Genomic DNA, 12,428 nt, shown 5'->3' with positions numbered 1-12,428 from the left:
TGGGACCAGGCAACCGAAATCCCTTCTCAGCAGCGCCTCCCAAAGCTGGGCACCGCCTTCCTTAGGGGAAGGCGCAGAGTCCCCAAACCCGCGCTGAGCCGCGCCCCCAGCTCCTTTCTCTTTCCTCCGCCGCTAAACACAGACTACCACGTGAGCGCCGCAGCACGTCCCAGCTGTGCCTCAGCTGACCGCCTCCTGATTGGCTGAGAGCGACGTGGGCTGGCCGCCTGCGTGGCTCGCCATTGGCTCTCGAGGAACCCGCCTCCACCTCAGGTGAGGCGGGCCTGCGGGAGCGCGCGCCGGCCTGGGCAGGCGGGCGGGCGCGCTCCCGCCCCCTCCCCTCCCTGCGCGCCCAAGCGCGCCTCCGCCCTTGCCCGCCCCCTGACGCTGCCTCAGCTCCTCAGTGCACAGTGCTGCCTCGTCTGAGGGGACAAGAGGATCACCCTCGTCGTCGCTTCGGCCAGTGCGTCGGGCTGGGCCCTGACAAGCCACCTGAGGAGAGGTTCGGAGCCGGGCCCGGACCCCGGCGATTGCCGCCCGCTTCTCCTGCTTCTGGTCTCACGAGGTGTTTCCCGCCTCGCACCCCCACCTCTGGACTTGCCTTGCCTTCTCTCTCCGCGTGTGGAGGGAGCCAGCGCTTAGGCCGGAGCGAGCCTGGGGGCCGCCCGGCGTGAAGGCATCGCGGGGACCGATTCACCATGGAGGGCGCCGGCGGCGCGAACGACAAGAAAAAGTAAGCCCATTCCCTCGGCCGGCCGCCGGCGCCCCCGCCCGCCGTCCCGCCCTGGGCTCCCGGGCCGGCCTCGGCGCTCCTGGGGGTGGGGGGGCAGCCTTTTTGTTTCTGCGGCTTCTCCCCTCCCCTCTCTTTCCCCCAACCTCGCCGGCCGGGCTCCCCCGCTGTCCACGTCGCCATCTTGTCGTGGGGGGTGGGAGACGCCTCGAAAGTGCTTTCAGGGGCCGGGATCTGAGCCCTGCTTGCCCTCCCCGCCGGCCGTGGGGGCCTCGCGCCGCCCACCTACCCGCCTCAGAAACCCAGCCTGCTCTGTGGCCGCATCCGGAGGGGACTTTACCCAGCCCGAAAACCCCGGGAAGAGAAATGAGCTGCAGCTCGGTAGCCGCGGTTTGCACCCGGAGCTTCCGCTCCTTCCCGCCCCCATCCTCTCCGGTTCCATTGAAAACTCGGCCCTGGGGCGGACCCTGCACGCTGGTCCTGGCTTCCTAGTGGGCTTGGGGCCCTGAGTTCCCGACTGAGGGACTCGCGTGGTCGGATGCGATCTTGTCCTGTAGTTGTCCAGCCGTCGCGGGTGTCTTTGCCTTTGTGCATCCTAGGGATTTGCCGCGATGGCCTTAAGATGCGAACTTTTTAGTTTGCACGTGCAGGTTTTGTTTCGTTTTAAGCGCCTTAAAAAACTTGCCTAGACTGAGAGTCAGAGTAATGGGAATTTAGAGAAATAGCAACATTTTAAAGAGAACTTTAGAATTGGATACTTGAGTTCATATCACCTGTCACGAGAACGCAGATATTATAAATGAATACATGCCTCACTCATTCTTCAAATAATGAAAATGTAGGGGCTGGTTAAATGTAGGCAGACAGTTTTAATGATACTGAAAAAAGTATATGATGAGTGAACGAAATGCGGCACTAAAATGTTGCAAAAATTTTCGAACTCTTTCATTTTCCTGAAACTGAAGTATATTAAAGGAAAACCTTCAACATATATCCAAAGTAAGTTAATCACTCGGTTAGAACTTAATGCAAGTTTTATAAATCACCTTGAAGTTTGAGCCTAAGGGGTACATTAGAGATTAAGAATTGTGAGTTGGACCACTGGTATTAAGAGCGGACTCCCCCATCCCCCAACACACACACAATTTTGTCCACTTTGGTATTTTAACTTTTAATGAAATCATTTAAGGAATTGAAGATTTAGAGTAAGAGTTTTGGTTAGTAGACTGGCTTTGCTCTTAAATCCTTCCACTCTTCTGGCAGAGAGATTAATTTCCCTAATCAGTATCAGCAGAAGATAAACTTGTTTATATTCTTGCTGTTTTGTAGATCCCTTCTCCTAGTCCTTCTTCAATAGAATATTAAATTCTTAGTTTGTGTACACCAGAGAAGGCACTTAACAAAATTCAAAAAGTGAGCAAACAGGTTTAAATTCATTCCAAGAGTTACCAGGAATTAATTGCAGTTTATTTTGCGGAGGTGATTACAGTGCTTTTGATGAAATGATAAAGCGGCAGATTACCTCTGTGTAGTGCCAGTTTTCTATCCTTATGTATATTGAATCATACTTAATACAATGTATTAAATTATGCACCAATCAATTCCTTTTTATATACAGTATCGAACTCATTTCTTTGCCATTCATCAGTTCAGAATATCAGAAGCAGTTTTGAAATGAATGAATGAATAAATTAGCTGCTGTTCATCAGCCCCAATTCTAAATGAGTTCTTAGATTTTCCTCAGCTCATCTGTTACTTTCAAAATTTTCTCATTTGAAAACTTAGCAACCTTGGGTTGGATGGATTCATTTCTTAATATAGAAGTTCTTGATATAACTGAAAAATTAAGTTAAACACTTAATAAGTGGTGGTTACTCAGCATTTTTAGATGCTGTTTATAACAGATGACCTTTTCTAACTAATTTACAGTTTTTTGAAAGATAACTGAGAGTTTGAGGGATGGGGATTTTCTTCATGCAATTTTTTTTTTTTTTCATTTTAAATGAGCTCCCAATGTCAGAGTTTGGGAAACAAATTTGTCTTTTTAAAAGAAGGTCTAGGAAACTCAACCTGAAGAATTGGAAGAAATCAGAATAGAAAATGGGTATAGCTATGATATTTTAGATTTAAGACAGGACATTTCATGTTGCCTCCTAGTTATAGGGACTGAACTTACTTAATAGCACATGTGTTTTGATTTTTAGAATTTTAAGGGAATGTCAAGAGAGTAATGATTCTGTTTCAGGCTTCAGGCCAGACTCCTTCAAAGTTTTCCAAAACAAATAATTACTGAATCATTAAAGTAAAATTTCTGAGAATAGATATTCCTTAATTTCCTTTCATTAACTTTGGCCATTAAAAGTCAAGAAGCTCTCTCATTTATTAGCAAACTTTTCTCGTTATATTTCTATTTTGATTGTCCTTTTGTTTGAGGAAGCAGTATATAGTGGTTAAGAGCATAGGATGTGGAGGCAGATACCTCTGAGTTAAGGGTCCCAGCCCTTCACTTGTGAGCTTGAGCAAGTTACTGAATGCCTCTGAGCCTCTTTCCTCCTTTTGAAGTGATGATAAGAATAGCAGCCATCTGAGCAGTTATTGTAAAGGTTAAATGAGATAATGCTTGTGAAGCACTTAGCCCATTGCAGGAGTCTTGGTGACACTGTGTACTTGAAAATAGATGTTACCTGTTAAAATTCTTGTTTGAACTTCCACAACTCTTAAAATTCTTTTTTGCTAGTCCTTCCAGCTATTTCCTTTAGTTTCTTTTCTGTGTCTTCATGCATCTTTTCTATCTCCTGAAAGTGAAAAGACTAACATTGGATCCAGAGCTTGAAAAGGGCTTTTTTTCCTGTTAAAATGGGCAAAAGAGTACATCCTTGGGTTATATTGGCACCTAGTATCAGTTATTTTTCTTGAGCATCTGATCTACTCTCTACTCCAGGCCTCGTCCTTCACAATTCCTCACCCCTGTGTTTTCTCCCCAAATAGAAAACTTTGAGTTTACTCTGGACTTACATACTGTGTATGTAGAGTCAAACATACACAGCATTCTAGTCTTACTGTTGATTTAAGCAAGATATGTGCAAGACACTGCAGTCTTAGTACTGGCAGTAACTTAAAACATTTTTTGTCTTGATGCCAAAGTTTAGACAATTTTGTAAAAATTAACCTTTGTGAAAGATAATGAGTTGATAAAATATTCTCAGTAAAGCAGCTACATGATAGAAAAACTGTCCTTTGCTTATGAATTTCTCCAGAGTTAAGACCATTGAGTTCCATCTGAAGGCAAGACTTAAAGCTTGCCTTACTGGTCTGTTTTGTGGCTCAATTTGTATGAAGTCTATATTAGTGCACTCTTCCACACGTGCGTATTTACTGAACTATCAAGTATTTTAGAGCATCTTGTGCAGTTTGGAGAATGTCAGCTTTTCTACCTGTTAACTTCCATTGTCTTTCCTTTTAATGCCATTGTCTATGGCTCTAATGGTGTCTGGGCTCAGGGTTTAGATTTTGTGGTTACATTCTATTCTTGTATGTCAAGAGTGGTGTATAGAAAGCTGAGGGGGATTAATTAGTCTCTTGACTGATTTTTTTTTTTTTTCTGGAAGAACTCAAAATAGTTTATTATGTTTGGTGGTGAAATTAAAAATTGATGTGCATGGATGTTAAAGATTTGGGTTAAATCGTGTGTTCATAGATGCCTTCTCTTAATATATCATTTTTTAAATTTAGATACTTGAAATACTGTATCCCTTTATCTAAGATTAACACAAGTCTGTTTCTTAACCAGGAGAAAATAATCTAAATTTAAATGTGGTGTTGGATGAGTTTCCGATCAAGAAATTGATTTTTTAAACTTTGTGACTAGTTATCCAGTGGGTGGATTTTACCCAGTGTGTGTATGTGTTTTCTGCTTAACTCTGGAAGGTTAGAAAGATAATTTGAAACTAAGACAAGCCAAACTTCTTGTTGCTCAGTATTTTTGGTAAAAATATGGTGAGAATGTTTAAATTAACGATAGGCTTTGGAATTTTAAAAATAATTATATCTCTTGGTCTCTTGACACATCAAGAATTAACTGTTTTGTATATGCATTGAGTATTAATGTTCATGTTTTCTGCAGTAGAAATTTATAAACCCTTATCTATTTGCCAGACATCCCTTTAGAGAAATCTAATATCTAAAACCTGAATTTCTAAAACAAAATTAAAAATGTTTGTTTTGTAAAAACGAAAATTGTGATTACCTCATGGCTTTTTTCTTATAGCTTTTGATTGTTTTTTAAAATTGTAGTTTAAAAATATTAACATAAAATTTACCATCTTAACCATTTCTAAGTGTACTGTTCAGTAGTGTTAGATACATTCACATTGTGCAACTAACTTCCAGAACTTTTTCATCTTGCAAGGCTGAAATCATACCCATTAAACAACTCCCAGTTTCCCCTTCTCCTCAGCCTCTGGCAACCACCATTTTACTTTCTGTTTCTGCAAATTTAACTACTCTAGATGCCTCATATAAATAGAATCATAGGGTTTTAATATTTTTGTGATGGGCTTATTTCACTTAGTGTAATGTCCTCAAGGTTCATCCATATTGTAGCATGTGTCAGAATTTTCTTCCTTTTTGAGTCTGAGCAATATTCCATTATATGTACCATATTTTGTTTCTCCATTCCTCTAGCAATGGACACTTGGGTTGCTTCCACATCTTGGTTATTGTACTGCTATGAACATGAGTCTGCAAATCTCTCTTAAGCTTCCACTTTTTTGGGATATATATCCAGAAGAGGGATGCTGGATCATATGGTAACCCTTTTTAATTTTCAAGGAAGCACCATATTGTTTTCTATAGCAGTTGCACCAGTTTACATTCCCACCAACAGTGCACAAGGGTTCCTATTTCTCCACATCCTTCTAAACACTTGTCTTCTTTCTTTCCTTCCTTCTCTTTCTCTTTCTCTCTCTCTCTCAGCCATCTAATATGTTGAAGTGATTGTTTTTAAGGGCTTGTTTGTGGATAACCAGCTGAAAGCTAACTACAGTTTGCCAGTGGAAGCTTTAGCAGAAAGAAGATTAAGTACCTCTAAAATGAGAATTCAATTTTTCTAGTGACTTAGATTTGCTCTGCCAGTACTTTTTCACAGAAACACTTTTTGGGTGAAATAGTGTACACCTGTTCTATTGTTGATAAAGCCCAATTTAATTAGGAAATTTGTTCTCTAAGATTTAAAACAATAATTGAAATAATGTATTTTTATTAAAACTGTTCCCAAGATGCTAGCTTTTAGCTGTTCTGGTGATCTCAACTGTTATTTATGAGTGTTTATTTTAAAATTTCACCTTAACCGGTTACAGTTTTAACCATAAGGATTATTTCAACATATGATTTTGAGAGTTTATTGTCTTATAAATGCGAAAATGTAGTGATGGAACATAGCTTACTGTATGTAGTTCTTCACTTGTTTGAAAAGTCACAATATATTTAGGCAAATTAATTTAAAAGTGTCTAGTATTTAATATTGCAGTTTTCACTCATTAAGGACAGGTCCCCTGTGTTCCCCCCCGCCCTTTTTTTTTTCCAAGTAGACTGGAAGGGTTTGTTTTTCCAGCTGAAAAATACTATGGTTAAAAAGAAACATAAAGTTTAAAGGTGAAAGTTGAAGTCTTTGAGGATTGGGATATGTTTCTGTTCTTAAGAGTCTTGTAAATTCAGATGCTAAGCAAATTTCTTTAAAATGATTTTTACCCTCCCCGTTTCCATTATAAAACTGGGTAGGTTTCAATGGACAAAATCCCAAGTAGACTGAATTTGAAATTTGTGGGCTGGGCACGGTGGCTCACGCTTGCAATCCCAGTACTTGGGGATGCCTAGGCGGATGGATCACCTGAGGTCAGGAGTTCGAGACCAGCCTGGCCAACATGGGGAAACCCCATCTCTACTAAAAATTACCAAAAATTAGCCAGGCATGGTGGTGGGCACCTGTAATCCCAGCTACTTAGGAGGCTGAGGCAGGAGAATTGCTTGAACACGGGAGGCAGAGGTTGCAGTGAGCCAAGATCGCCCCATTGCACTCCAGCCTGGGTGACACAAGACTCTGTTTCAAACAAATAAAAAAAGAAATCTGTGGTGTGAATACTGGTACCTGGTGTACACAGTGAGCTCTTAATAAGTATTTGAATTAACAAATGAGACAATGATTGAATAATTGGATGAACAAAGAGAATGCAGGTTTTTAAAAGGTTTCTTTAGAAATATTGTCGGCCCGGCACGGTGGCTCCTGCCTGTAATCCCAGCACTTTGGGAGGCCGGGGCAGGTGAATCACCTGAGGTTGGGAGTTCAAGACAATCCCAACCAATGCAGAGAAACTCCGTCTCTACTAAAAATAAAAAAAAGAAAAAGAAAAAGCCAGGTGTGGTGGTACATGCCTGTAATCCCAGCTACTCAGGAGGCTGAGGCAGGAAAATCGCTTGAACCTGGGGAGGCAGAGGTTGCAGTGAGCCAAGATCATGCCACTGCACTCCAGCCTGACGACAGTGAGATGCTGTCTCAAAAAAAAAAAAAAAAAATTAAAAAGAATGTTTTAATTCTTTAGTTCCTTGTCTCTCTGAGATTCATTGATTGGTAAGAAGAAAGTTATAGAATCTCCTTTGACTTTTCTTGATATAGATATTTAAATTCTATTACTTTATAGCAAGGTTGGGGCTTGATTATTTTCTTTGCTTTATAATAGAAGAGCATTGATTATTCTCTTTGCTTTATAATAGAATACCATTTAAATAGGGGTTCCTTGAGTGTGTTTACAATCATTTGATTTGGCTAAACTATTTTAATGTTTAATGAAATTTAAAAATTTTGGAGGAAGAAATTTAAAAACTACACAGGTGCACAAAGAAATAAAAATCACCTGCTATTTCACTATGTAGAGACCATTGTCTACTGTTTCTCAATTCTGTGTTACATATGTATGTTAATAACTGTAGGATTAGGGAATGAGTACTGTTTTTAACCTGCTTTTTAAACATTTACATCTACATTTTTTTCCGTCTAAATAGTGAGGGTCTCAGAATTTTGTAGGATTGTGGTGATGGTTAAATTAGAGAATATTAATGTTGGGTACTTAACATAGTATATGGCTGTTAATACTCTCTAGATTTCGGATATAGTATATTTTACCATTATTGCCTTTTTATCAAACCTATTCTCAAAAAAGTGAGAAAAGTGCTGGGATAATACAGGCGTGAGCCACCATGCCCGGCCCGATGGTTCTTTCTTAATAATAAATTCGAAGAGGTAGAATTGCAGGGTCAGAAAGTATCCATTTTAAAGCTTTCAATATAATTGCCTGTTTATCTTCTAGAAAGTTTGACTAGTTGTATTTTAGAGTGTCATTTTCTTGAACTTTATCATCATTAAAGTTTTAAATTTGAAACACTGGCAGTTTGATAAGTATATTAGGATTCTTTTTATTGCAAGTAACAAAATACAACTCAATCTAGTTTAAGAGGGGAAAATGTAGTCATTGGCTAACACAATCTAGTTTTGGTTTAAGAGACAAATCTAGAGTCTTAAATGATCTCAGAGTGTAATAATCCTTGACTTTTGTCTTGATATTACTTGGCTTGTATACCTTTGCTGTATTTGCATGCTGGCCTTATTCTGCCACTGACAGGCTGTCTGTATGGTGTGGAAGAGGACGGCTAGCATCCCCATACCTGCAGCCTTACAGTTTGTAATGAAAAAAAAAAATGTAAAAAACCCCTCTCTCTTCTAGTGTCTGTGTATCAAGTTTCCTGGAAGAATACCTGTTTGCCCTACTTGGCCATGTGAAAGGAGTTCCCTGATTACATGAGTCAAATATGTCTTATTGTAGCATATTTGATTGTCTTATAGAATATTATCTTATTATACACAGAACTCTTGATCAGTGCTACCATTGTAATTAATGGGGAATGAGTTTTTGTTGCAAGTCATTTGAATTCATATTCTATAGTTTTCTACCAAGTGTAGTCATTCTGCAACTATTCTTGTCATGACTTTTGGGAAGTTGAGTATTTCTTCTATGGGTTAGGGTTTTCATCTCAAGAAAAAGATGATCCTTTACTAAATAAGTGTTAAGATCGCACATTTTTCTAGAACTTTTAGCTCTACTGTGTGATCTTATACAAGTTGCTTTATTGGGATGATAAGAATGATTGCCTTATAGGATTGTTAAGAGAATGAAATGATATATCAAGTCATATGAAACACTCAGAACAGCTCTTGGCACAAAGTAAGGGCTTAATTAGGTAGAAACTAACCCTATATTCATAATATTATAATATTTGTTGTTTTCAGCGTGGTTTAGAATCGCTCAGGCCTTCTTTGGGATAATCTGATGAAGGCTATTCACCACCAGTGAGTAAATAATAGTGGCAGAATAGTTACTGATGCTTTTCCTTTACTTTGTTTTTTTTTCCATGAAAATCTGGCCTTTGCGGACTAAATACTGGTTTATGTATAGACATGTTATTCTAAAATAATTTTCCATAGTGGTAATACTAAAGGAAGAAACATGTTCTCAAAGCTATTTATTTGGGATGTTAAAGGAGGGGAAATTAAGAAAGCTTACATTTCCATGTTCTTTGTGTCCAGAATCTCATTAAATGTCTTTTAACTTGTTAGCAGAGGAAAGTTGGATATTGCCTGCCTTTGTAGCTAACATAGTTAAAATATTTAAATGGTTATAGTGTCAAACGAGTAGTCAAAGCCCCAAAGCTGTGAATGGAGGAAGGGATATTTTCTTGAATAATTTAAGTTGACTTATTTCAGTGGTTCAAAAAATTTCTTCAACCCTTAACCACGACTCAGGCACGTAACTATTATACTATGTCCTATAACAGATTATTGTGCATTCATTTATTCAACAGGTATTTGTGCAGCCAGTTTATTGATATAGCATTGAATCGTTGATGGCTTAGGCCACAGTTGAACATTCCATTTTTGATGTTAATTCATTCATTCATAGCATGTTCCATTTTTAAATTTTTAGTTCACTGCACTTTAAAATTTGAGGTTCTTGCGAAGTACAGACTTTTGGGTTTGAGTTTTGTTATTTAATGTCAACCACCACAGGAGCATTGGCCAGTCTGCTTTTAGAATTTTCGTAGACATACACACACACGACATTCTCACAAGACAGTCTACTCATTTTCTTTTTTATTCCTGTGTTTCTTAACACAGGGTTAATGTTCAGATCTCTTTTGGAGCAAAATAATCCTCTGAATTTTTGAGATGTACCCAGTGACCTCAGTCTCAGTATATATACTGCATTAAAAAATGTAACCTTGTTCCTTTTAGTGGTCATTTTGTAACAGTTTGATCATAAACAAATGCAGCCTCAAACACAGAAGGCTTGAAGCAAGTATACAGAGCTATGGAGAGATCATTTAGATGATCTAGAATATGCCTTTTTTTACGATGCCATCAAAATGAAAACAGTTTTAAAAATTCTCATAGAATGTAACTTTGACACTGCTTTAACTCTATTAAACAAAGCACTGCCATGTTGTAATTCCTATTTATTACTCTCTGGAGTTGCATAAGTTACCAGATCTGCCTTTTGTGTGATATCCTTTTCAAATATCTGAGGGTAGATATCATGTTTCTCCTTCTATTCTTAAAAAGTCCCAAATTTCTTGAATCTTTTAATTCAAAAATTATATATTGAACATCTGATTTGTGGAAAGGCATGGGCCATATTAAAAATGGGGCTTCATATTAAAATGGGGAAAGGGTGGAGATTCTCAGGTGGAATCTGAGATCTGCCACATACTAATAGTGTTACCTAACCCTTTTTAAAGACAAAGAAACAGGATCAGAAGGTCACTTGGGAAAATTTATTTGGTAATATTGGGTAGCTGGATTAGTATAGTTGGAAAACAGAGACTCTTGCTTTAGGAGAGCTGCTGTTTTGTTATTTCCAGAATCTTCATCATGGTCAAGGTTTAGAGCTGAATATTTAATAGAAGAAGTCTTTAGGGTATGCTTTCTATTACATACCCTTATTTCGACATGTGTGTTTTTTCCTGTTATGTAAATGCTTTTTTATTACTTATGCATCTTCTATTTTATTTAAGCAAATAATTATTTCAAGGACACATTCTTCTACATACACGCAAAATTTAGGGTCACCGACCTTCTTAGGTTCTAGTCTTAGATCTGTTACCATCTAAGAGCATATAAATAAGGGAAACAGAAAGAAAAGGATTTACAAGCTGAGAAGGAAGCAATGCAAAGATAGAAGAGTGATAGAGTAGGTAATTTGGGAAAAGTCAGTGATACACAGCTCTTAACCATGAACAGTGATTCTTAACTCTTGAATGTTTGTGGCATTCATGAAGGTATTAAAAGGTGACTTTTAAAAAATTGTTTCAGATAACTGAAAAAAATTGAGTTGCCACATTCTTCATTAGGTCATCTTTGAACTCTACTCATGCACTTACATGTTTAAGGCAAAGTTTTACTAAACACACACTTGTTCTTGCTAGCTTATCGAGTTTTACTGCTAGCTTCTTACTCTTAGCAATTGTATCTCACATTACATAGTATTGTCAAACCCACTATATTCAGTGTTTCGCCTGACAAACATGGTGTGTTATAGGATGTGTATTCAGTTATAGATAAAAATAAATTATTCTCGTTTTTCAAAATTTGCTGGCCTACCTGTTAAGCTTTTGCTTTAAGACGTGCTAATGTTTCTCAAACTTCTGTGGTTTAATCACCTGAGTGTTTAGTTGCTCTATGGATTCCCAGGGACCCATTCCTCAGAGATTCTGATTTGGTAATTTTGGGGTGGAACTCAGGGATCTGTAAATTTTACAAGCACTCACAGATGAAACATAGACTTTAAACAGCTAAGAGTGCTCATCAGGATTATGTTGATATTATTTTTTAAACAGATGTGCCAAGCCTATAATTTGAATTTCCAGGGTTGGGATTTGGCCTTCTATATTTGGGGGAAGAAGTTCTGTTGATGATTATGGATATATGCCACAGGTCAACCATTCAATAGTCTAGTCAGTGTAGTTAATGTATTTTATAATTACTAAGTTCTAAGTATGTGGTAGTATCAATGTCTTAGGAGGAGGATATATTTCCTGTATTTGTAAAGCATTTGGGTAGGTTTTTTAAAGAGGAAAGTATATAACAAACTAGTTTTGAGTGTTGCTCTCTTACTTCTTCGGGCATTTTTGAAGAACACGTAAGTATTTTATTAGAGCAGAGGGCTCAGAGTGGTCCCCAGATCATCATCATTGGTAACACCTACTAACTCGTTAGAAATGCACATTCTCAGGCTCCATTCAGACTTTGTAAATCAGAAACTCTGGAAGTAAGGCTTAGCATTCTGTGTTTTGAGAATTCCTCTAGGGAACTGTGATGCAAACTGATGTTTGAGAACCTTAATCTTAGAGTAAAAGCTTTACATACACATTTTCGTTGTTGTTTTATTTATCTAGCACAATACTTTTTTTTTTTTTTTTTTTTTGAGACGGAGTTTCGCTCTTATTGCCCAGACTGGTGTGCAATGGTGCAATCTCAGCTCACCACAACCTTCATCTCCTGGGTTCAATTGATTCTCCTGCCTCAGTCTCCCGAGTAGCTGGGGTTACAGGCATGTGGCATCATGCAAGGCTAATTTTGTATTTTTAGAAGAGA

The 12,428-nt window shown here is 38.6% G+C and overlaps 1 protein-coding gene across 5 annotated transcripts in view; it reads left to right on the top strand.

The window, feature by feature from the left end:
- The first annotated feature begins 249 nt into the window (after window positions 1–249).
- HIF1A (hypoxia inducible factor 1 subunit alpha) overlaps window positions 250–12,428 on the top strand; it is a 53,350-nt gene continuing 41,171 nt past the window's right edge. For 3 of the 5 annotated variants that reach the window (XM_021941279.2, XM_009211682.2, XM_021941280.2), the window contains exon 1: window positions 297–733. In XM_021941279.2, coding sequence (XP_021796971.1) covers window positions 699–733 — 35 coding nt within the window. In that variant the 5' untranslated portion in view covers window positions 297–698. Of the gene's footprint in view, window positions 734–12,428 lie in introns of all 5 variants that reach the window. The other 2 variants (XM_003901896.3, XM_021941281.2) reach the window with 2 other exon arrangements.

The sequence above is a fragment of the Papio anubis genome, chromosome 7 (assembly GCF_008728515.1).
Source record: "Papio anubis isolate 15944 chromosome 7, Panubis1.0, whole genome shotgun sequence".
Taxonomy (NCBI): Eukaryota; Metazoa; Chordata; class Mammalia; order Primates; family Cercopithecidae; genus Papio; species Papio anubis.
This window is presented reverse-complemented; position numbering and strand designations above follow the sequence as displayed.